General features: G+C 38.3%; 1 protein-coding gene across 13 annotated transcripts in view; it reads right to left on the reverse strand.

Annotated features, from left to right (window-relative positions):
• The window catches only part of FER (FER tyrosine kinase), a 433,137-nt gene that overhangs the window by 387,312 nt on the left and 19,033 nt on the right, over positions 1-26,792 (reverse strand). For 10 of the 13 annotated variants that reach the window (XM_049107895.1, XM_049107893.1, XM_025438260.3 and 7 more), the window contains exon 2: positions 19,759-19,904. Coding sequence is in view for 1 of the 13 variants with exons in the window: in XM_049107898.1 (XP_048963855.1) it covers positions 19,759-19,773 (15 nt within the window). In the remaining 12 variants the exon portion in view is untranslated. Of the gene's footprint in view, positions 1-5,354; positions 5,373-9,134; positions 9,302-10,860; positions 10,929-19,758; positions 19,905-26,792 lie in introns of those variants that run through there. The other 3 variants (XM_049107885.1, XM_049107882.1, XM_049107887.1) reach the window with 3 other exon arrangements.

Genomic DNA, 26,792 nt, shown 5'->3' on the forward strand with positions numbered 1-26,792 from the left:
AGAAGAAGCAACAAAAAAAATATGTAAATTACATTTAATCAAAATTTTAAACTTCTGTACTCTACAGGTCATTATGAAAGCGAAAAGAACACAGAATGGGAGAAAACACTAGCAAATACTTATCTGATAATGAACATCCATCTGGAATATACAAAGAATTCTTGCAACTCAATAATAAAAAGGCAGATAAACCAATTAAAATGGGCAATGAACATTTCTCCAAACAAGAGTTGCAAATGAAAAAAAAAAAAAAAAAAAAAAAAAAAAGAGTTGCAAATGTCCAATAAACACATGAAAAGATATTCAATATCATTAGCCATTAGGAAAATACCAAACAAAACCGCAATGAAATACCACATCTCACCACTAGGATGGATGTCTTTAATCAAATGACAGATGATATCCAGTGTTAGAGGCTGTGAAGAAATGAGAACCCTCATATACTACTTGTGGAAATGTAACATGGGGCAATTCCTCAAGGTTAAAAGCAGCTATGATATGAACTAGAAATTCCACTCTGGCATATATTTCCAAGAGGAATGAAAACATATGCCCACACAGAACTCATACATCAATATTCCAGCAAAACTATTCATAACAGTTACAAAGTGGAAATAATCCAAATATCAATCAACTGATGAATGGATAAATAAAACACAATATATATATATACAACATAATATTAGCAATGAAAAGGAACAAAGTATTGATAGAAGTTACAATATAATCAATCAACTCTGTGAACAGAATAAAAACCACTGAATTATACCGTTTAAATGGGTGAATTCGGGATCCCTGGGTGGCGCAGCGGTTTGGCGCCTGCCTTTGGCCCAGGGTGCGATCCTGGAGACCCGGGATCGAATCCCACATCGGGCTCCCTGCATGGAGCCTGCTTCTCCCTCTGCCTGTGTCTCTGCCTCTCTCTTTCTCTCTGTGAGACTATCATAAATAAATAAAAATTTAAAAATAAATAAATAAATAAATAAAATAAATGGGTGAATTCTTCAGCATGTGAGTTATATCTCAATAAAGTTGCTTAAAAAAATCACTACAGCATAACTTATAATCATCTAAAGGTCAGTTCTCAGAAATTTCCTCAAATTATCTTGCTTGTTTGCTATAAATCCCGAAAACTATGATAGCGTTTATTTTGCTCTCCAGACTTCTAAAATTTCAGGCAATGAATCTTTCAGGGCCTGTTAAAAGAAATGAAAAAACACACTTCTTATTTTTAGTTCTGGCTTATCCATACCAGAAGTCACTTTGTTAATTCAGCTGAGATCCTCTAAGCTATAGAGGAAAAATGAAAAGAGTTTTATGTTTCTAACCTCAGTGGTAACATCTAAAGAGATGGTAAAAATATGGGTTTTCCAAATAGAGAACAAATCACAATTTCTTCCCAACAGAAAACTGTCCAGTTTTATGATCTATCAAATAAGTAGAGGAGAGAAAAAAAGTTTGTGGAAAACTGTACTACATCAAAGCTCCTGAAGTAGCAACCAGGTCCAACCAAATGGACCTTATTATAATTAAGTCAATACAAAGTAATGGACTTATTTACTTTAATGTGGAATAAGAGAATTCCAGTTTTTTTACTTTGGATGTAGTAGCTTTAAAAATTTTACTTTCATACAGTGTATCTTTATAGGACACAAAAGTTTATAAAGAAGATTTTTCTATTTTTTTACCTACAGCTCATCTAAGCCTTAGTAAAGACACATTCTACTTCAACCTGTTTTCAATGAAAAAATAAATTATTTTTTAAACCAATGAAATGTGAAATATTTTCCTTTTTTTAGAACTATATCTGAGGGTCACCTGGGTGGCTCAGTGGTTGAGCATCTGCTTTCAGCTCAGGTCGTGATCCCACAGTCCTGGGATGGAGTCCCTCATCAGGCTTCCTGCAGGGAGCCTGCTACTCCCTCAGCCTATGTCTCTGCCTCTCTCTCTCTGTGTCTCTCATGAATAAATTGATAAAATCTTCTCTTTAAAAAAAAAATTTTTAAATAAATAAATACATCTGAGTTTGTGGTTCATTTTATTCTATAACTTGGGATAAATATCACTTCTAGTCCCAAGTTGCTGAACACACCGCCAGCTAGGTGCTAGGAGGGTGGCACACCCAGACAAGGCATGGAAGCTCTGTACTCCTCCACGTGGCTGTTCCTGATGTGGCCTTTATTAGCCAACAGATAATAAATGTCGCCTCCATGGAAGCAGGGTCCCTATATTTCTGGGGCATCCCAGCATCCCCATGGTGCAGTGCAGGACACACAGCGTGCACCCCAGAAGGACTCATTGCATGAACAAATGAAGGAAAGATGACATCATGCTCCTGGAAATGCACTGATCCAAACTCCAGTCCTTGGGGATGTCCTAGAAGCGAAACCCTGAAGGACATCCTGGGGACCTTGGGTGCACAGGACAGCCTCATCCAGGATGAGAACTGACCCCAGCCTTCAAGTGACTCCTTTTCCCAGAGATCCAGACACCCCTATGCCCTTGAGCACAATCCTGGAGAATTAAAAAGTTTGAAAGAAAGTGCATCTGCTAATGTGCAACATTTATGTTAGTCAATATAGATTTATTTAATGCAGTAAATGACATAATTGGACTTTTATTTCCATAATATATTTTTCCAAGATAACTAATATTTTGAGTACCCATGGCCTACTGATGTCTCCTGAACGAACATATTTCCTGTATTATTACTCTTGTATAAAACTGACATTTAAACAGTTTAATAAATGAGCAGTTGTTTGAAAAAAAAATATCACTTCTACTTCTAAATACATCGAGCTCTCATCTTAACTTTGATAATTTTTTTTCTTCCATTATCAGGAACTTCAAAAGGATTATGAAGAGCTCAAAAGGATAAAGAGGGAACTAGAATCTAGCAGCTATACGAGAAACACTCCAGCCCATCCTAAAGGCAGTAATTCTAGGTCTAGAAATATAAAATAATTTCATTTATAGTCCACTCCTTAAGGAATGACAAATGATAAGAATTTTAAAAACGACTCCTTAAAAAATTAAGACCTCTTCTAATTGTTAAATTTGTAGAGATTATAAATACTTTAGGAATTAAGGGAATGATATCCTACAATTTTTTCCATAGATGTCAAATGACATAAATACAACTATTTGTTTCAGTAGTGTTTATAGTAATAATAACAGAAGAAATAGGATCCCTAGTCAAAAGGAACTGACTAGGGATCCCTGGGTGGCGCAGCAGTTTGGCGCCTGCCTTTGGCCCAGGGTGCGATCCCGGAGACCCGGGATCGAATCCCACATCGGGCTCCCGGTGCATGGAGCCTGCTTCTCCCTCTGCCTGTGTCTCTGCCTCTCTCTCTCTCTCTCTCTCTCTGTGACTATCATAAATAAATAAAAATTAAAAAAAAAATTAAAAAAAAAAAAAAAGGAACTGACTAGGTAAATTACAATCAAGTCTGCTGCATCTGATTGTAATGAAACAATCCTAGGCAGTGCCATTCAAATCACAGTCTATGTGAATGTGTTCAGTGTCCAACCTTTACAATCATATGTGGTAGATGTGATCATAGTATATTCATTCAGTGGAATATCATTCAGTCCTAATAAAAAATGACAAAATCTTTTGTGTATTGATCTGGAACTATCATTAAAAACTTCTAACTGAAAAAAAGTGGGACACAGAACTTACATCGTATAAAAAAGACGAAGAATGATAGAAATCAACTTTCCTTGTAAGTATAAAATATATTTTATATTTTATATATTTTATATATATAAAATATATTTATATTTCATGAAGAACACGCAATGGCTGGGCACTGGAGTGGGAGAGGGATTTTTCATTATATTCTCTTTTGTACATTTGACTCGTGCTGACTATATTCATACTACCTTTTCAAAAAATAAAGAATTTCTGAAGAAAAAAAATAATAATAATGAAAGCTAGATTAGCCCAGAAAAGTTTCCTAGAAATACCAAGATTTGAGATAGGAGTGGAAAATGACCATAATTTAGATTATAAAAAGTCAAAGAGGAAATGCATTCCAGGAAGTAGGAGCAATATGGGACAAAAAAAAAAAAAGGAATATGAGGTAAAGCTAAGAAAAAAAGTCTCCAAAATCAAGCTATATGTGGCAAGTGATAGAAGATGCCATACCAGTTTTCCTGCTATTCCACTGTTCAGGAAACTACTAAGGATCAAATTCCTTGAATTAATCGGTTTTTAAAGCAAAATAATAACATGGTCATGAATGTGATTTTTTTTTTAATGACTAATTTACTGGTGCTACTTACATAAGTATGTTCAGTTTGTGAAATTTCATCAAGCTGAGCATCTGTGATTCAGGTACTTTTCTATCTGTATGTTATAGTAATAAATATAAAGAGGGACATAGAAATAGATTTTAATCTAATAGCTAGGCATAAAATAGCCTGAAGAAAGAGGAAAAAAACATAAAGTGAAACATAAGATAAATGAGTAAGTCATAGCAATATATAACTTGAAAAATGAGAATCTACAACTGACAATATCAGTGAGACTTAAGAAGAAAGATTCTTGACTTGGTGTATCAATTTAGGGAACAGAAGAGAGACAGATGATCCAATGACAACTTCAAAGCTTTTAATAAGAGATGTTGACAACTGGGATGCCCGAGTCGCTCAGCGGTCGAGCATCTGCCTTCGGCTCAGAGTGTGATCCTGGAGTCCCAGGATCGAGTCCTGTATCAGGCTCTCCGCGGGAGCCTGCTTCTCCCTCTGCCTGTGTCTCTGCCTTTCTCTCTCTGTGTCTCTCATGAATAAATAAATAAAATCTTTAAAAAAAAAAAAAAAGAAAAGAAAAAGAAAGAAATGTTGGCAATATCAATGGAATTGGAAGAATGAGAATATGGAGCTCCTTTAAGGAAAAAATAAAAGAGATTTGGTAGAGTTACGGATACCAGGATGAAAAAGAAGATATTCACAATGCCAAATGTCAGAGAAAGATGTGAAAATTGCAAAAAAAAAAAAAAAAAAAAAGTCATTATTGGAATGTGGGGATAAATTTGATATAGTGAAGCAGTATCTCAGAAGCTCCTACCTCTAATAACTAATATAAAGAACAAAAAACTGCTTTTAAGAAAGATCAAAAATTTAAACATAATAAAGCAAATACCAACTTCATGCTACAAGTTTCACAGCACGGTTTCAAGGAAAAGAAAGAGAAAATTCTGGTGCTCTATGTACTATGGCAACATGCCCAATACTACCCCAACTTCCAGAAGACTTTCTGAGGAATCAGAGTTAACAAAATCCTGAGAATTCACACTAGATACTCCAATATGAAAAGAAGCAGGCCAATCTAGTGAAAGTCAAAAAAATACCTGAAGAGAGAAGCCTCCCTGCACCAGGGCAGGGCATTACAAAATGTAGAAAGGTCAGCCTCAGCTTGCCATACACCAGGCTCTGTGAAGAACTGGTGGATGAAATTAAATCCAGGAGAAGAAGATGTTTATGGGATTTCCTAAGAGAAAGTGAATCGGAGAGCTTCCAACTAGGCCAAACTCAGCCCCAGCCAATATCTCTCAACCACCTTCAAGCTCCTACAACAAAGAAACCAAAATTAAAAGCAGAACCAAGCTTCTGGTACAGATAAGATGACACAGAACATTTTTCCCAGTTCCAATGCCCAAGACATAGCTATAGACACAGGAAATAGCACAAAAGACTACCAAAGAAGAACTCTGGAAGAGGGACAGAAGGCAACCTCCATTGGCCCTAGGACTAGAAGAACAGCACAAAGGCGGAGCATTTCATGTTCTCCCCACCCAACAGAAGGTCACTGAGACCCAACTTTTCCCAACCTCCCACTTAGTAACAAAAGGCAGCCCATCTACATAGGCTAACTCCCACAGGATGCAACAGAAATCACTCTGATGACAGTCAGAGAGCCAGACCCTACCAAAAAGAGAAATTATGAGCCCCACCAAAAACAAAGAGCCAGGAAAAGCACTCTCCTTACCTGCTAGGCCTGAGAATCCCCTTTCCACCAAGAGAAACTGTAAGAGGCAAGAAGAGCCAGCAACAGCGACCCAGCTATCAGGTCAGGAAGCCTCCTCGTCTTCTCAGGTCTGGGGATGTCCTTCCCCACCCAAGGACAGCATAGTGGGCAGGCCGAACCAACAAAAGGATCTGAGCTGAAACTGCTGCTCTCTAAGACTTTCCTCTCCTACTCAGAGCCAGTGGGACAGCCAGGGGGCACAGTAAGGAAATTCTACCTTAGTTCTTTTCTACCAATAGATACCTAAGTGGCTCAGCCCATGAAAAACATCTTCTACTCTATCAGGCAACACCGCAGGAACCTGTGGGAGTCCTAGTTATATTAGACAAACAAAGCAAACCAAGATAACAGCACAAAGACTCTGACAATTAACTGTCATTGAAACCACAACCCATAAAAATAGGCCAAAAGGTCTGCATGCTAAACCTAAACAGAAGAACTTCCTGTGAATACAAAACATTGAAAGGGACCCCAGGGTCTCTGACATTAATAGATAAAATATCTAAGATTCAATTGAAAAATCACTTCTCATACCAAGATCCAAGAAAAATCACAACTGAATGAGAAAAGACAATCAACTAATGCCAACATTGAGATGAACTGGATTTTGGAATTATCTGAAAAGGATTTTAAATCGGCTTTCTTAAAAATGCTTCATCAGTTATAAATTCTCTTAAAAACAAATGTAAAAATGGAAAATCTAAGCAAAGAAATAGAAGTCATAAAAATAACCAGATGGAAATCACAGAACTAAAATAATGCAAAAACAGGAAGAAAAAACTCACTAGATAAGCTCAATAGAAGAGTGGAGATGAAAGAGGATATAATCAGTGAGTAAGGAGAGAGCCATAGAATTGAACCAATCCAAACAACAGAGAGAAAACAGACTGACAAAAAAGAATAAAGCCTTGGAGACCTGTGGGACAGTGACAAAGGATCCAACATTTATACCACCTGAGTTCTGGAAAGAGAGGAGGAAGAGAGTGGGACTGAAAGATCATTCAAAGACGTATGTGCATCTTGGGGAATAAGCTAATATAAAGTTACAGAAATCAAGACAGTGTGATCTTGGTAGAGTATAAACAAAGAATTAGAAATACAGAAAAACAGAGAATCCAGAAATAGACCCATACAAATATGCTCAACTGCTTCTTGGCAAAGGTCTAAAAGCTATTCGGTGGTACTGGAGCAGCTGGTGATCTACAAGCCAAGAAAGAAAGAGAGAGAGCAAGAGACAGACAGACAATCTTGACCTAACACCTTAAACAAAAATGAACTCAAAAGGATCATGAACTGGGGCACCTCAATGGCTCAGGCGTCTGACTCGATCTTAACTGTGTGACCTGATTTTGGCTCAGGTCATGATCTCAGGGTCATGAGATCAAGCTTGCACTGGGTGTGCAGCCTGCTTAGGATTCTCTCTCTGCCTCTTCCTCTCCCTTGCCGTCACGTGAGCACAAGTGTTCTCTTTCTCTTAAAAAGAAAAAAAAAGGATCATAAACTTAAATATAAACATAAAATTACAAAACTTCTAGAAAAACTTCTTGGCACAAAAGCACAAACCGTAAAAAAGAAAAATCAAGAAACTGGAAGTAAAAACTTTAGCCTGTGAAAGCCCATGTGAACAGGATAAAAAGACAAGCTACAGACTTTGAGAAAATATTTGGAAAGGATATATCTGACAGAAGACTAGTATCTAGAATATAGAAAAATCTCTCAAATTCAAGAGTTAACAATAACCACAACCCAACTAGAAAATGAGCAAGAGATATGAAGAGACATCTCACATAAGAGGATATGAAAATAGCAGATAAGCACATGAAAAGATATTCAACATAATTAGCCTACAGGGAAATGCAATTAAAACTACAATGCGAGGGGAGCCTGGCTGGCTCAGTGGTGGAGCACGAGGCTACTGATCTCAAAGTCATGAGTTCAAGCCCAATGTTGGGCATGGAACCTACCTAAGAAAATAAATAAAATTATTTTTAAAATTATTAAAAGAAAATAAATAAAATTGTTTTTAAAATTATTAAAAGAAAATAAAATTACTAAAAAACCTACAATGATATAGCACTATACACTTATCAGAATGGCTAAAATAAAATATAATGACAAGACCAGATGGTTGTGGGAACATGAGAAAAACCGTATTACTCATTTGGTGTTGGTCAGAAGACAAAATGGTACAGCAACTCTGGTTTCTGATAAAACTAAACATTCAACTACATTATGACCCAGCAACTGCATTCTTGGACATTTATGCCAGAGAAATTAAAACATATCTTCATACAAAAACCTGTACACAAATGTTCATAGCAGATTCATTCTTAATAGCCCCAAACTGGAATCAGCCCAGAGATCCTTCAATGAGTGAATATATACGACCCACAGTAAAAAAGGAAAAATTGATACAGGCAACCACTTGGATGAATCTCCAAGAATTCTGCTGAATGAAAAAAGTCAATCCCTAAAAGTCACATAGTGTAGGATTCCATTTATATAACATTCTTGAAATGACAAAATTTTGGGAAAAGGACAGAGTAAGGGTTGCCAGGGTTTAAAGCTTGCAAAACAGAGTAGGGAAAAGTCATGAAAGAGGAACACAAGGGTTTCTATTAGTATTAGTACTGGTACTTTGATGGTGGGTGGATACATGAGCCTAGACTGGTAATAAAATTTTATAGGACTTAATACATACATAGCAAATGAATACAATTAAAACCAAGTACAATTAAAATGCATATTTCTATGAATAATATTAGTGGAATTTGTCAATGTTAATATTCTGGTTGTCATCTTATACATAGTTTTGAAAATGTTATCAATAGGGGAAACCGAACAAAATGTACCAGGGATTATTATTTCATACAACTCCATGTGAGTCTACAATTACCTCCACAGAAGTTCTAATTTTTTAAAAAAAAGTAACGCCCAAATCTCAAAGTATAGCTTGGAGGAAGAACAACATGTGGAGAGGGCATCACAAATTCAGCTACATTCTTCCATTAATAATAGGAAAGAGCTGCCCATTAACCCTAAGAAAGACGAAAAAAAAAAAAGGGCAAGGAAAGTATACAGTTATGCAGCAGCCACAACTTACAGAGAGAGACAGAGACATAGAAGGGATCAGACGGGCTGGTATATCAAGGACTGATCTGTCATGTGAGCTGCAATCCATCAGGGAAGTCCTCTGCTCTGTTCCCCCCGCATGTAACTCCAGTCCTTAAAACTGGGCCTTGCATGCAGTTTGCAATTAAAAAAAAAAAAAAAAACTGTTGAACGAATTAGGTACACACAGCACTGGAATGCTACACCCATTCTCTCATGCCCCACAGTCCCTACGACTTCTCAGTCTTCGTTCTTTAGGATACTTGATAATACTAGGTATTAATTTTACAACCCTAACCCTACAGATTCAAATTCCAACCCCTTTGCCTAGTAGTCAAAGCCAGCCGGCCGCACACAACCTTCCGCCCTCAGCAACAGAACCACACCTTACTGCACAGGGTTCCTTAAATGTCTCTGTGTCTTTGCAGATGTCCCTTCAGGCTGCAGGCTTTTCCTCCCTCGTCTGCCTAAAGAATTTTCGAGAGTGAAACTTTAAAGTAGTACTCTCTGTGGAGGCTTCTCTGGCTATCCCCACAATCAGAACCACCCGGGCCGACTCCGCAGATCTCAGGGGTCAGGTATGTATCTGTGATTAATATAAATACTTCTCACGGTATACATTAGCTATTCGTTGAAATATCTTTCTCCCACTAAACTATGAAACGTCACATATTTTTCATCTTCGCATCACTGGGGCTTAAGTTACAAGCCAGAATACAGTAGGCATTCAATTTATTGCAAACAATTTCAAGAGTGAAGCCATTTTTTAAGAGATTTGTACATGAAATTTTAAAATAAAAATATCTATAATTTAGTAGATAGTAAGTACAAATCAAGCAGGAACAGTATTAAACAAAAATGCATGCATGTATTAGTAAAGATGTCTACTTTAAATAGCATCTTTTAAAAAGTGAAGATAATGAAACTAATGAATTATTGACTATTTAGGTTTATTTAAATTAATTTTATTCAGCTTGTTATTAAGAATCAAATGAGTTATGCGGAGTTTTCAATTTACCATAGTCATCAAAAACTTTAACCATTAAAAATTGATATATTTTCAAAAATTAGAAGTTCATACTGTATAAAAGAAATCCATACATACTTTTAAATAAAATAGGTATTTATTAAATAGCAAAATATAAAACAGATAACTAGTTTCCTTGGTAGGATAACAGAATTCCCATAGTATTTCTTAAGTATAAGGGTATATGCAAGTATTTACTCTAAAATGTCTCCTGTTTTTAAACTTTTCTCTTCACAACGGGCAATTTCTAGGTTCTGTGAGAATACAGATGGAAATATTGTTTTTATGTAGCATAAAGAAATTTTCATCTGTATTGAATATTCTTTCAAATAAGATTCATTTATTTTTAACATAGATGATGTCTTATGATCAAAGTATTTTCTTTATTTTAACATTGACAAAGAGATTCAAATACACCATGGAGTTATGCTGAATTTTAAAAACATACAAATAAGTGAATAAAAACTATGTAATAGAAAGAGGAAGTATTTCATTCTTCCCCCAAGAGATATTTTCACAAGCTAGCAAGAAATTCAGCTGAGTTGGAATTTATAATCCTTGACTCATAAAACCCATCAAAATCAGTTTATGGTTCAAATTACTTTATTAGCATGTTTGCTCACTGATAAAGCCTATATAAAATCATTTATCAGTTGAAGTACAAATGTAGTTATCTAATGGTATTTCTTACCTTTCCTAAGTTTCAATACTGACAGAAATCAGAAACGGTGACTCTATTGGAACAAAATTTTAAGCTGCCTGCAGCAAGACAAAAACAAAGTCAGCCACCAAGTACGCAACTAATAGATTTACAAACCAAAAAACTGATGTCATATGAATACAAAGTAAGCTGTTTTTTTCATAAGCAGTTATACAGGCAGGAATGAGGAGTCACCAAAGTTTAACTATAAAGACACATCATTCATTTCCACTTAATATATGCTGACCTTGGCCACCTTACAGATTCAGTATTTAAAACTCCTCTCATGCTTTATTTGAAAGTGTTGCTTTTAGCTTAATTTAAAATAAAAGTTAATTTAACTGAAACAGCACTGGATTGTCCAGCCAGCCTACTGGAACAACATTAACGGATAATATATCCAACTGAGAAGGAACACTGCATGATCTATACACAAATGAACAATATGTTTGTTTCTGAATTAACTACTTTTTAATTTTAGAAATGTATGTGAAGTACTGACATTTAAAATTATTTGGGGAGAGAAGAATTATTAACAGAATTTTTTTCTTTGTTTTAAAGTACTAATATATATCAGTAGGCATTTATTGAGTAATTCTGGGAGAGATCCTATTAAGGGTACAAAAATAAAATTCCAGTTACTGCCGTCAAACAATTTACGGTGAACTAAGACTAAACAGACAACTTCATGGGTAATGATGATACACGTCACGTCATTCAAAATTCATTCAGCAACGTGTAGTGAACATCTATCTATGTGTCAGATATATTTCTCAGTGCCGGGAATATCAAGATCCATAAGATTATAGTCCCCAGTCTCAAAGGCCCACAAGTTCCTAAGGGTAACGAACCTGGAAATAAACAACTGTCCTATCATCCAATAGGTTCCCAAAGACAAATGTGTTATAAACTCAGCGGGGATACACAAGCGTGCGCATTTCTAGAGGCCATCCAGGAAGGCTTCACAGAAGACAAAAGCATGAGGCATAAAGTGCTACAAGGACACAGAAAAGGGAAAGAGCTCAGCTGAGTAGGAGAGCTCCAAAAGGCTTTTTAAGAGGAGAATGTCATGTCACAACATCTACCTGTATCACATGGTGCCCCTTAAACACACATGTTATACCTCACTTATACCTCAGGAAAGCTGGAGAGCATTTCCTAATTAAAAAAGAGGGACACGGGGAAGCCTGGGTGGCTCAGGGGTTTAGCGCCGCCTTCGGCCCAGGGCGTAATCCTGGGGACCCGGGATCGAGTCCCACGTCGGGCTCCCTGGAGCCTGCTTCTCCCTCCGCCTGTGTCTCTGCCTCTCTCTGTGAGTGTCTCGCATGAATAAATAAATAAAATCTTTAAAAAAATAAAAATAAAGTAAAAAATAAAAAAGAGGGAGAGGGGCAGCCTGGGTGGCTCAGCAGTTTGGCACCGCCTTCCGCCCAGGGCCTGGTCCTGGAGACCTGGGATCGAATCCCATGTCGGGTTCCCTGCATGGAGCCTGCTTCTCCCTCTGCCTGTGTCTCTGCCTCTCTCTCTCTGAGTCTCTCATGAATAAATAAATAAAATATTAAAAAAGAAAGAGGGAGAGAACCTCTCCAACAAGCCTTGAGGGATACTTAAGAAGAGAGCACATATACACGTGTTTATCTGCAAGTGTGTACACAGGAGGTGGCCCTGGAAACAGTTCTGGGTAACTCTACCATTTAATAGCTGTATAACTGCATTTTAATTAAACTTCTGGAAGCCTGATTTTCTTATCTTTAAAATTGGGGTAGTAGGGATGTCTGGGTGGCTCAGCAGTTGGGCGTCTGCCTTCAGTTCAGGGTGTGATCTCAGGATCCAGGATCGAGTCCTGCATCAGGCTCCCTGAATGGAGCCTGCTTCTCCCTCTGCCTGTGTCTCTGCCTCTCTCTCTGTCTTTCATGAATAAATAAAAATCTTTAAAAAATAAAAATAAATTATAATAAAATTGGGATAGTAACACCTACTTTGCAGGGTTGTTATGAAGATTATAGGAGATAGGAAATATAACGTGCCTGGCTTTTGAGAGACATTAAAAAGTAGTCATTACTATTAAAGCATGAGAGGGAGAGGTAGCACCCACACAAGGGATCGAGACACGGAAAACAGCAGGCTATGGAGGAGGGTTGGGTACTTTCCAAGTAGAATTTAAAAACACAAGCAAAAGCACAAGGTAGGAAAAATAAAAGTGACATGTTGGTGAAAAAAGGAAGAACCCAACAAGAAAACACGAAAACAAAGATGAAAAAGATTACCAGTATGGAACACACACGGCACAGAGCACAGACCATTTGTAAAACGAGAACAAAGAGTAAAAACATTAAGTATGCACATGCCACGCTTGTATGTCTTGAGATACAACCATTATCTATACACTTCTTAACCTTTTACTCTTCCTATATGATCAATTATTATAAAAAGAGCTCAGTGTTCAAATTAAGGCCAAGCAATTTTTTCCCTTCAAAGAGAAGAGCAATACAGGAAGAAGTCAAAATAATTTCAAAATCCATTATGTCTCCTTTCACATAGGTTCATTAAAGGCACACAGTAGCAGAATGGCAACCATAGAGGTTTCCTAAGTTATAATTTAAATGAACTAATCCAAAGCCAGTTTCTACCCTGCAATGACAGGGCCCCTCACGCCACTGTTTTGTTTTGTTTTTTAAAGATTTTATTTATTTATTTATTCATGAGCAACAGAGAGAAAGACAGAGAGAGAGGCAGAGAGAGAAGCAGGCTCCATGCAGGGAGCCCGACGCGGGACTCGATCCCGGGTCTCCAGGATCACGCCCTGGGCCAAAGGCAGGCGCCAAACCTCTGCGCCACCAGAGCTGCCCATGCCACTGTTTAGAATACCGAGGAGAGTCTGTTCCGTTCTTGGCTTCTTTTTATAAGACAAGTCCTTTCTCGAAAGGCAAGGTCTAATTCCCACTCCTGTTCCATCCTTTCTCTAAAGTCTTGTCTTCCCAAGTTGTTCCTCTAGAATTCCATTTAGTTTGTAAATGAACTTCCCGAAATCTCTACCCTTCAACTGCCTACCCTATCTGAAACCTGGATCCCCAAAAACACAGTGTTCACAGGCGGAGGATAAACCTTCCCTACATTGTACCACCTCTACCCATGGGGCTGGGGGGCTTGGGAGGTAGATGGATGGGTAATATTATCCTGATTCCCTAGTGCCACGTCCAAATCACTGCCCTTCCAATTTCATTCAAAAATCTCTTCTCATTCAGCTCTACCAAGTCCTACCCCACCTAGCTTTGTTGTCTCCAAATCTTCCTTTCAGTCTCCAGTCTCCACTTGCCCCCAAATCTTATTCTCTAACCCAATTCATATCCTCATCCATGGAAATTTTAACCTCTATAGTCTTTCTCTTCTCCAAAGATCCATTCAACCCAACTTCATTTCAACCACCCACTGCTACTGCCCATAGCCTAAATCTTAAACTGTTTCATCTCTGCAAAGGTAAACTTCAAAATTCTAGTTTTAGGCCATAACCTACTATACCATTCTTCCAGTACTGTTAACTATTACCACATCCACTCTTTAACCTCTAAAATATCTCCAGCCACCCACTGATTGAAGTATATTCTCTAAAATTTATCGGGACCCCCATATTCTCTCCCTTTAAGGGTGATGCCACCGATCATCCAGAACTGGGATATTTTTAAAAGTAAAATGAGGTGCTGTTCTTTATTATTCCAGAACTGTCCCAGGCAAACTTGGGCATGTAACTTCCCTACTTCTTTCCCTATAAATATTAAATCAGTTGATTTTCCCTGACCTCCTATCTTTCTATTGCATTTGCCCTAACAACTTTCAGCTGAGTCAATCCTTCTTCATTTCCTCTAGCCATTTTTTTAAAAAAGCTTTACTAATCAGTACCTTCAGGACTGTGTTCATATCGCCTACTCCAGATGGCTTCTTGGCCTCTGCCCTTTGTTATAATACCACTCAGTAATGAAAGGGTGTCCTATTCACAATAAATGTACTCAATAAATCTTAAAGTTTTACTCTATCTCTTACGTGTTTATTCTACAATGCATAAGAAAAAATAATTCCTTTTATAATTTCAGGTAGGTTAAAGAAGTCAAAGAGAAGTACTTCTAAATCAAAGCAATTATACTAATATAAATTAGCAGGTATTTTTCTTATTCTGAGCTCCTTAAATTTTATCTTCCCTATATATCCAATTGCTCTGGTTGTATGCTATTACTCTCTGCTGGTGTTTCTGTCCTCCTATATATCCAAAAATTTTTGGAATTATATGGAACATAGATAAAAATCAAAGGATAAGCAGGAAAAGCAAATTTCAGAACATGTACATCAGTGACCTATTTTTAAAATTATACAAACATAAACATGTGCTTCTAAATATATATTTTTTTTTCAAAAACCAATTTGATATAAATCAAACTGTTAACATTAGCTCCTTCTGAAGACTGAGACCTGGAATAGTAAGAAGAATGTCACTTTCTATTTTATCTATTTCTAATTTGCGTATTTATCCTAAGCATGTATCTGTTTTATAACATAAAAAAATATAAGGAAAAGACTTCCCAACAAACTTTTTTTTTTTTTAAGAGATGTTTTCATTAGAGAAAGAACATGTGCGTGTGCACAAGCATGTAGTCAGAGGGACAGAGGGAGAGACTCTCTAAGCAGACTTCCCGCTAAGCACAGAGCCAAGTGCTGGGCTCAATCCCAAAACCCATGAGATCATGACCTGAGCTAAAACCAAGAGTCAGGAGCTTAACTGACGGTGCCACCTAACCACTCCTCAACAAATATTTCAAGACTGAATGTTAAGAAAGTAAAGATCAAATTTCACAGATGGAATGCTTAATATTAAAAAAATGTTCTCTTTCAAATATATTTATTTTATTTACCAAATGACAACAGTGCTTACATCTTCATGATAGCTACTTCTCTGAAAAATCTCCCAATTGTATCACGACTCATACAGTGCTCTGGTTTCATCTCTGTCCCTTTCCTAGTCTCCTAAATGAATTCCAGCTCTAACTGAGCACCTCAACAATGAATCAATCAAATCAGGTCCAACCATTACTGTGGCTGCCCAAAAAAGGAACCTGTCTTTTTGTACTAGGGCTTAGTAAAAGTCTTCCATTCATTCATTCATTCATTCATTCATTTATCCAATAAGTATTTACTCAATGTCTACAATATGCCAGGCAATGAGTGAGGCCCTGGGTACACAGAGATTTAAAAAAAAAAAAAAAAAATTTGGCCGCAGCCTCAGGGAGCTTACTATATAGGCAGTTTTAACACACGGCAATAACTGCTATAAGGGATCCCAGGATAAAGTGTAGTAAAAGCACAGAGTATAACCTAAACCCAGCTGGAACAAAAAGAAGGAGAAGGCTTCACAGACCTCCCTAAACCACCATGAGTAGTCCCTTCCTCACTGACACTTTTTTCTATCCTCTCAACCAAATAGGACTCTTCCCCTCTTTAAAAATGCTGCTTACAAGTTCCTCCTACTCCTTCCCCCCAAAACACCACTTGTTCCTAAATGCCATATAACACTTAAAGAAAACCAACCAAATCTGTAAAACTCAGAAGCGAGCAAGAAAGGAGAGAACTGAATGCCATTCCACACAAGCACCAGAGAGGACCTCTTCATGCTTAGCTCTGGTTGTCTCTACTAACGGGTTTATTCATCATTCGCATTTTAATCTGCTTCCTGCTTGAAATTGGGCATTTTTCAAAGACAGAACCTTAGACTGATACTGCTTTATAACGTCCATGGCAACTAGATATACATTCCTAGGTATAACCAAGTGGTTAGAAGGTGGGAGTGGGTAATGGTAGGTAGTGGAGGAGCTCCTTCAGACTTCTGTTGTTTTAAATGAATTTCATTTGCTGACAGGTGTCAGTGGATCAAATACAACATGGATCTCCCACAGTTTCCTTATCTTTAATTTAATGCAACCAAATGTAAAAACCTCAGCCAATGTCTACTTAATGATGGAATGACGGTTTTTTAAAAAAGCTTGGAATAAACACTTTTATTTCTAGCAACCTCTGAGAACTGGAAGGAAAAGAAACAAATTGCAAGTAAGTTTTAGATGAATAAGGTTCGAAGGAACCAGGCAATTCCCAAGAAAGACATTAAGTATACACAAACTGTATCTCTTAAAGAAAATATAAATCATGAAAAACAAAAAAGGACTGTTCAAAATTAAAAGAGAATAAAGGAGACATAAGAATCAATTGCGGGGGTCCCTGGGTGGCGCAGGGGTTTGGCACCTGCCTTTGGCCCAGGGCGCGATCCTGGAGACCTGGGATCGAATCCCACATCGGGCTTCCGGTGCATGGAGCCTGCTTCTCCCTCTGCCTGGGTCTCTGCCTCTCTCTCTTTCTCTCTCTGTGACTATCATAAATAAATAAACATTTAAAAAAAAAAAAAAGAATCAATTGCAATGCATGAAACCTGATTGACTCCTGGATCCAAAATTCTAAAGAAAAAATTTTAGGGACAATTGGGGAGATCTGAATAAGGACCATTATGTTTAAAGATATTCTTAAATTAATGTTAATTTTCTTATATGTGATATTGATATTATAACCATGCAGGAAATTATTAGGATAGGCATAACAAAAAATTTATATTATCACAATCTTTCTAATATAGTTTTAAATGATTTTAAATATAGAAACGGGGCACTTGGGTGGCTCAGTAGGTTAAGCGCCAGGCTCTTAATTTTGACTCAGGTCATGATTTAGGTCAGGGTCCTGGGATCCAGCCCTGAGTCAGACTCTGACTCAGTACAGAGTCTACTTGAGTTTCTCTCCCTCTGCTCCTCCCTTCCTTGCACTCTCTCTCCCTCATTCTCTCTAAAATAAATAAATAAATCTTCAAAATATATAAATATATATAAATCTTTAATATATATAAAATAAAGCTATAAAATATATATAAACATGTAAAATATATATATAAGGACATAAATATATCTTTATTAACTTTTTATTATATTAACTCCAGAAGTATTTAATATATTAACTATTTTTTATATATAAAATTTATATATAAACTACATAATTTATTAACTTATATAAATATAAAAATATAGGGACGCCTGAGTAGCTTAGAGGTTGAGCATCTGCCTTCAACTCAGGGCATGACCCCAGAGTCCCAGGATCAAGTCCCACAACAGGCTCCCCGGAGGGAGCCTGCTTCTCCCTCTGCCTGTGTCTCTGCCTCTCTGTCTCTTATGAATAAATAAATAAAATCCTTAAAAAACAATCAAAAGTCATAGAAATTAAAAGCCACCACCAAGGAATGTAGACAATGATAGTATAACAGCACTGCGTGGTGACAGAGGGGAGTAGTTACACTTGTGGTGAGCACAGCATAATGTATAAACTTGTTGATCATTCTGTGGTACACTGGACACTGATGTAACACTGGGTGTCAACTATACTCAAATCAAAAAGATTTTTAATAAAATAAAAACAGAAAGTCATATAAATTAAATTTCAAGGGAAAAAGCAAAACAAAGTATTAACCAGTACATATTACAAATTTGCCAGATGGTTTTATTTCCAGCACTAACATTATTTCTAACATTATAATTAATTTCCCTTTCGGTGAAATAACCGATCTTTGACATAATGGCAAAGATAGTTGTCTAAAAGGTTTCTGGGCATGATGCCAGCATCTACCCAGTTGCTCATCCACCCAGTTGCTTAAAACCCAAAAATCTCAGAGTCATCCTTCAGAATGTTATGTTTCCATACCCAAACTATTCAAAGTCCCACAAATTCTGATTCAGATGTGTTTCAAATCCATCCACCTCTCTGTTCCATGTTGCTGGCACCTTACCGGGCCACCACTATCTCACCTCCGCTCCTACAACTGCCAGCTTTCACTTTCACCTGGCCGGTCAGTCCATTCCTCACACGACAGCTCAAACGATGATATAATCTAGAATAAAATACAAGCTTCCTACCAAACTGTTCAAAACCCTGCATATTTTTAAAACCTCTTCCTACCCATCTCTGCCTCTCTCACTAAGTCAGCAACACTGGGCTTTTTGATGTTCCTCAAACTCACCAAACTCTTGCATAAAGTGCTTATACCCCCTATTCCTTCTTTCCCTCCACCACCCCCAGCTTTATTAAGATATTACTGACATACAACATAGGTAAGTTTTAAGGTGTGCAACATGATGACCAGATCTATGTATACAGTACAAAATGATTACCCCAATAAGGTTAACATCTCTATCTCTCCACATAATTATGATGGCGTGTGTGTGGTGATAACATTTAAGATCCACTCTCTTAACAAATTTCAAGTACGTAATACAGTACTGTTAATTACAGCCACCCAGTTGCACATCAGATCCCCAGATCTTATATAAGCTATAAGGATGGACTGTCCAGCTTATGCATCATCATGTCCCCAGAAGCAGCAAACTGCCTGATACTTAATAGAAGTGTATTGATATACAGCAAACAAATGAATGAAACAGTAAATGAATATATGACTTACTGAACAATGTGACTAATAATGCTATTAACTGAAATACAAAAACCAGAGGAGAGACTGGGAAGAAAATAAGATATACTGAGTTTGGTGTCAGGTGGTTGAAAATACAGGACTAGTGGACACACAAGCTGGAAAGGGTTATAGATTGGGATTCTGATGATCATAAATGTTAGCTGAAAAAACCAATAGTTATATCGCAAATGAGACAGAATTCAGTAGGATAAATGACAAAAAATACATAACTGAAATAGGAAATGGTGGAGTAAATAGAATAACACAGACACCACAAAATCAAGACAAGTCAAAACTCTTTCATGGTTTCAGAGCCTAGCAATTCACAAAGAGTGAAGTAATCCTACCTTACTACTGTTCATTGCTGGTCATGTCTTAGCTAAAGCAGCAGGTCCATGTTGAAGGATTACACATTAGGGATGAGGAAGACCCTTGAGAAAATGTGCAGTGGAGTCTCACTGGAACGACCACAGGTCTGGCCAGAAAACAGGAGCTGCAAGAAGAAATTCAAGGAGTCAGCAATGTTCACTATGGAGAAAAAGCGAAAATGCACACGTGGAGCACACAGGGCAGGCTACCATCGGAAGTTAGCCGTGACGGTGTAGCAGAGTCACCGCGATAAGAAGAATGCTGTATTTACCAAACGTCTCTATCCCTGCTTACTCTCCTCTTTCTTCCCACAACCTTCTCGATGAGTAACATGTCTTCCCTTTTCCCCTAACCTAGCCCCTCAGTTTTGAATAGGTAATTCATGTTTTTCTCCATTTTCAGATCATAAAACTAATTTCAGGTTTGAAGCATATCAAAAGCAGCAAGTAAGTACATTTGTTAAAATATTACTGCAGCTTAAAGGAGTAATTAACTGCGTAAGAAAACCTCTGAAAGGCTGAGAAGGTTTAGGAAAGATTCTCCCAACAAACTCGTATTGTCTCTAATATGCCTAAGCATGCCAAAGCCTGACTCCTCCATCGGCTCTTCTCTCAATTCTTATAACTAGGAGAATTCCTAAGGTGCTTCTTGGTCACTCGCTCTCTTCTCTACCACTGACGTCAACATATGTCCCTTACAGCTCTGTCACTGTGCCTCATTTTCTGCCCCAGGGCCTTGTATTTCTAATCCCAATTTCTTGGCTATAAGCCAAGCCCTCCCATTCTCTGAAGCTTCTCTTTCTTGTTTGCCTATTCTTTTTTCCTGTCATTTCCCCTACTTCCTTGACTTTCACAAGAATCAGAGGACATTTCATGAAGGTTACCTATAAGATAAATCCTTCCCTCTGGTCAAGAAACTAGCCAAAGTATGACAGGAATATCTTCCAAGTCTCCTACTTTTCTAAGCTTTCTGCTCATTTCCAAAGGGCTTCTTCTTGGCCCCTGGACAAGTATATATTGTCCTGTAGATTTGGCAAGGTTCCCAAAGCTAGAACTGGTTGGAAATCTAACCTACATATAATGAAAGTATTATTACATCCCTCTTCTTCCATTAAACTGTGACATGATTGAGGACAGGGGTTATCATCTTAACAGAGCCAGCATCCTACATAATCCCTGGAACACTGCAGCCACCAAACAAGTAAATACTGAATGAACGAATTTCCAAGGGAGATCATGGCTTTTCCCAACTTGTACACTTTGGTGTAAAGGAAGGCTTTGACAAGAGTTTTTACATTAAATGATAAAATTCATGACTTTAAAGGATACTTAAATGTGAAAAAAAAAAATTTTTAAGATTTTATTTATTCATGAGAAACACAGAGAGAGAGGCAGAGACACAGGCAGAGGGAGAAGCAGGCTCCATGCGGGGAGCCTGATGCGGGACTCGATCCCGGGTCTCCAGGATCATGCCCTGGGCTGAAGGCAGTGCTAAACCACTGAGCCACCCGGGCTGCCCTAAATGTGAAAATTTTAATCATGCTGCTGTCATTAGTGTATCTTCAGTTAAACCCCTTAGATATAATACAGTAAACCTGATTACTTATAGATCCAAAGAACAAAAGGTATGAGTGTGCACCTAAATGTAATTCTATGTTATCTATTAGATATGGTATCTAATTCCACTCCAGAGACACACCCCAAAATTACTGGACAATCCATTTACTTTGAAATTTTTTTTAGCCATTTCTCTATCAAAAAAGATAGCTGAAAATACCTAGAATTTCATATTTGGGTCCTTCACTGTGATATAGAAAATTATCTTTAAAGACCTAAGAACAAGAAATGTAACTATTCAACTAAGATTTCATACCCAACATTGAGCAGTTTCGAGTGTCTTGCTCAAGGAAGCTAGTCAAAACACCCACGTGTTATTTATGTGTCACTCTCCAACGTGATGTGTTTCTATAATTTTTATTTTTCAATGAATAAAAACCCTATTTTCCAAAAGATATCGAAATAGTTTGGGTTAAAAAGAAGTAGCAATTTCCATGGCAGCATTTCTAAATGGAACATTTCTTTTTTTAAATGACTATAAACCTATGAGTAAAAACTATATTCTTCGGGTTACCTCCAAGATATTATCCTCCTCATTGGAGCTCAGCAAAGGTTTCTATAGACAAGTTGAAAATGCATAATAACTATTTTTTAATGCACCTTAATCTTCCCCACCAACTTCCCCAGCCACACAGGCTACCATCTTTAACTTACAATCATAGTAAAAATATAGTTCCTATTCCTTAAATGTGCTTCTCTTCATGAGGTAAGAAAGGTAACTGGGGTGCAAAATGTATGGAGACATCCACTCTCAGAGTCATACAAGTGCCACCCTATAGCTGCATGACCCTGAAAGCCAGTCTAAAATTATGTGTCTTTGGCATTTCCCTTGCCTCTCACCCTCATAGCACATACTTCTATTTCCCACCTCTATCCCTTCTACTTCTCGAATAAGTAACACTCAATTGTGATTAACCAAAATTTAATTCCGGTTAAATTTAGATCGATCCCTGCATCCGACACGATACTCAGTGCAGAATCTGTTCAAGATTCTCTCTTTCTCTCTCCAAAACAAATAAATTAATCGGAAAAAAAAAAAAAAAAGGTGGAGTCCAAGACGTCAGAGGAGCAGGAGACCTTGGTTTTGTCTGGTCTCAGGAGTCCAGCTAGATAACTACTAAATCTATTCTGAACACCTGCAAACTCAACTGGAGATCTAAGAATTGCTGCAACTCTACAAATAGAAAAGCAACTGCTTTCTGCAAGGTAGGAAGTGTGGAGAAGTGAATCAAGGTGATATATGGAAGATAAATGAGGGAAGGGGAGGGAGCCCCCAGCAGCAGGCTACCAGAAAGTGGTTGGTGGACCAGCAGAGTACAAAATCAGAACTTCTAGAAGTCTGCTCTGGTGAGGGACATCCCTGCCTGTGAGGTGCTCAGGCAGCAAAGAGGGGGTGGAATTTGAAGGGGGGTAGTGTGGTCTCAGGATCCTGGGGGTCACACGAAGACCAAGGGTGCCAGTTCCAGGTGGCCACAAACCATGAACCCCTGCAGGATGGGTCAAGGGGCCCAACAAGTGGCAGGACCACCACGAGACCACCCCCCAGGGATCCCTGGGTGGCTCAGCGGTTTGGCGCCTGCCTTTGGCCCAGGGCGCGATCCTGGAGTCCCGGGATCAAGTTCCACGTCGGGCTTCCTGCATGGAGCCTGCTTCTTCCTCTGCCTGGTCTCTGCACAACCCCCCCTCTCTCTCTCTTTCTCTATGTCTATCATGAATAAATAAATAAAATCTTTTAAAAAAAAATTTAAAAAGACCACCCCCCAAAAGAGGGTCGGGGGTGTAAGCCCAGGAGTCTGCAGGATTTGGAGACTAGAAATAGGGTCATGTGCCTGAGATAGAAATGCCTGTCACAGGCTGGGTGAGCACAGAGTGTGGACAGAGAGCAGAGGGAGGAGTAACTGCTTACCTCTGAGGGCGTGCTGAGGAGGGGCCCCAAGCTGTCCACTCTGACCTGGACACTGGGAGGCTGCTTTTGTACCCCACCCTCTAAAGCTGCACGGCCACCCTTCAGGGATCACAGAGCAGCCTGGAGCCACTTACATGTAGCCCGGCGCCGTGGCAGGGGGGTGCAAGTCCACCACCTGGCAGGAGGGGATACAAGTCCACCACCTGGCAGGAGGGGTGCAAGTCTACCACATCTCAGGGGGAGGGTGCAAGTCCACCACCTGGCAGGGGGAGGATGCAAGTCCACCAAATGGCAGGGGGGGTGCAAGTCCACCACCTGGCAGGGGAGGGTATACAAGTCCACCACCTGGCGGGGGGGTGCAAGTCCACCACCTGGTGAGGAGGGTGCAAGTCCACCACCTGGTGGGGAGACTGCAAGTCCACCACCTAGCAGGGAGGGTGCAAGCAAGTCCACCACATGGTGGGGGGGGGGTGCAAGTCCACTACCCCAAACACTGGAGAATCAGCACAACAGGCCCCTCCCGCAGAAGGGCAACAGCATCTGGCTAAGACCAACTTTGTTTTTTTTAAAGATCATATTTATTGATTCATGAGAGATACAGAGAGAGAGGCAGAGAGACAGGCGGAGGGAGAAGCAGGCTCCCTACGGGGAGCCTGATGCCAGACTCGATTCCAGGACCCCGGGGTCACGCCCTGAGCAGATGCTCAACCACTGAGCTACCCAGGGGCCTGAGGACCAACTTTGCCCAGTCACACAGAATGCAAAACTCCAGCGTCAAGGGGAGAGTATATAGAATCCATGGGGTTTTTTTCTCCTGATTATTTAGTCTTTCAATTTAAATTTTTTTTCTCTCCAGCCAATTTCTTCTTTTATCAACTCTTTTTGAAGTCTTTCCTAACTTTCATTTTTACAGTTACATTCTATCCTTTCATTGTATTTAATTTTATTTTTCTATATTTATAAGTTTTTCTTTGACTATGATTTTGGAATGTGGTTTCTTCTAACAGACCAAGAAACATCCAGAATCTAGTGTCTGATGATACTCTTTTTTTAAGTCTTTTTTAATTTTCATCTTTCCAATCACATTCTATAGTTTTAATTTGGTCAATTTTATTTTTTGTATATATATGTAAATATTCCTTTCTTTACGATTTTGGGACATAACTTCCTCTAGCAGATCAAAATACACCCATGATGTAGTGTACTGCTCTGCTCTGTTCACCTGTCTCTTTATATTGTCTTTATTTTGTCTTTTAATTTTACATTTTTTATCTATTTATCCATGAGAGACATAGAAAGGCAGAGACACAGGCAGAGGCAGAAGTAGGCTCCCCAGGGAGCCTGATGCAGGATTCAATCCCAGGACCCTGGAACCACAACTTGAGCAGAAGGCAGACACTCAACCACTGAGCCACCCAGGTGCCCCTTTTAATTTTCATTTTTACAGTTACATTCTATCCTTTCATTATATTTAATTTTATTTTTGTACATATATGTTTTTCTTTCTTTTCAATTTTGGGATCTAGTTTTCTAACAAATGTACCAAAATTCATACAGAATCCAGTGTATTGCTCTGTTCTGTTCACCTAATTAAATTTTCTCTCTGTCTCTCTGTCTCTCTCTCTCTCTCTTTTTTTTTTTTTTTTTTTGGTTTGGGTCTCTTCTGATTTCTTTAGAGTATATTTCTCTGAAGTTGATGTTGCCATTTTAGTACTTTGTTTTCTCATTCACCTATTCTCTGGGCAGGATGACAAGACAGAAAAACTCACCTCAAAAAAAAGAAAACAAGAGGAGTACTGACTGCCAGGGATCTAATCAGTATGGACACAAGTAAGATGTCAGAACTAGAGTTCAAATGTTGATTACAGAGATACTAGTGGGGCTTGAAATAAAAGCATGGAATACACTAGAGGATCCCTTTCTGGAGAAATAAAAGAACTAAAATCTAATCAATTTGAAATTTTAAAAAGGCTACCTACCAATAAGATGCAATAAAAAATGTAGGCTCTAAATGCTAGGATAAATGATAAAAGAGAATTAGTGATACAGAATAAAAACTGATGGAGAATAAGGAAACTGAGATAAACAACACTAGATCATGAGGGAAAAATTCAAGAGATAAGTGATACCATAAAGCAAAACAACATTAGAATAACTGAGATCCCAAAAGAAGAGGAAAGGGAAAGAGAGAGAGAGAGAAAGGCAGAAGGTATACTGGAGCAAATTATAGTGGAAAACTTCCCTAATCTTGGGGAGGAAACAGGCATTCAAGTACAGGAGACACAGAGAACCCTCCTCAAAAACAATAAAAATAGGTCAAACCCCCCCCCCCCACACACACACACACACACAATAGTGAAACTTGCAAATCTAAGGGACAAAGAGAAAATCCTGAAAGCAGCTCATGACAAGAGATCCATAACCTCCAAGGGTAGAAACAATAGACTGGCAGCAGACCTATCCACAGAGAGCTGGCAGGACAGAAAGGATTGGCATGATATATTCAGGGTGCTAAATGAGAAAAACATGCAGCCAAGAATACTTTATCCAGCTAGGATGTCATTAAAATCAGAGAGCTAAAAAGCTTCCAGAAACTAAAAGAATTTGTGATCACCAAACCAGCTCTACAAGGAATATTAAAAGGGATCCTTTAAGAAAAGACAGAGCCCAAAAGTAACACAGACCAGAAAGGAACAGAGACAATATACAGAAACAGTGACTTTACAGGTAATACAAGGCACTAAATTCATACCTTTCAATAGTTATTCTGAATGTAAATGGGCTAAATGCCCCAATCAAAAGACACAGGATATCAGATTGGATAGAAAAGCAAGACCCATCAATATGCTGTCTGCAAGGGACTCATTTCAGACCCAAAGACGCCTCCAGATTTTAAGTGAGGGGGTGGAAAACCATTTCTCATGATAATGGACATCAAAAGAAAGCTGGGTTGGCGATCCTTATATCAGACAAATTAGGTTTTAAACCAGAGACTATAATAAGGGATGAGGAAGGACACTATATCATAAATAAAGGGTCTATCCAACAAGATCTTACAACTGTAAATATTTATGCCCTTACATGGGAGCAGCCAATTATACAAGCCAGTTAATACCAAAATTAAAGAAACACATTGATGATAATATAATCATAGTAGGAGATTTTAACATCCCACTCAGTGCAATGGACAGATCATCTAAGCAAAGATAAATAAGGAAACAAGGGCTTTGAATGACACACTGGACAAGATGGACTTCATGGATATATTCAGAACATTCCATCCTAAAGCAACAGAATGCACGTTTCTCTCTAGTGCATGTGGAACATTCTCCAGAATAGATCGCTTACTGGGTCACAAATCAGGTCTCAACTGGTACCAAGACTGGGATCATTCCCTACATGTTTTCAGGCCACATGCTTTAAAACTGGAACTCAGTCACATGAGGAAACATGGAAAGAATTCAAATAGAGACTAAAAAGCATCCTGCTA

Source organism: Canis lupus, chromosome 3 (assembly GCF_003254725.2).
Source record: "Canis lupus dingo isolate Sandy chromosome 3, ASM325472v2, whole genome shotgun sequence".
NCBI classification, from domain to species: Eukaryota; Metazoa; Chordata; class Mammalia; order Carnivora; family Canidae; genus Canis; species Canis lupus.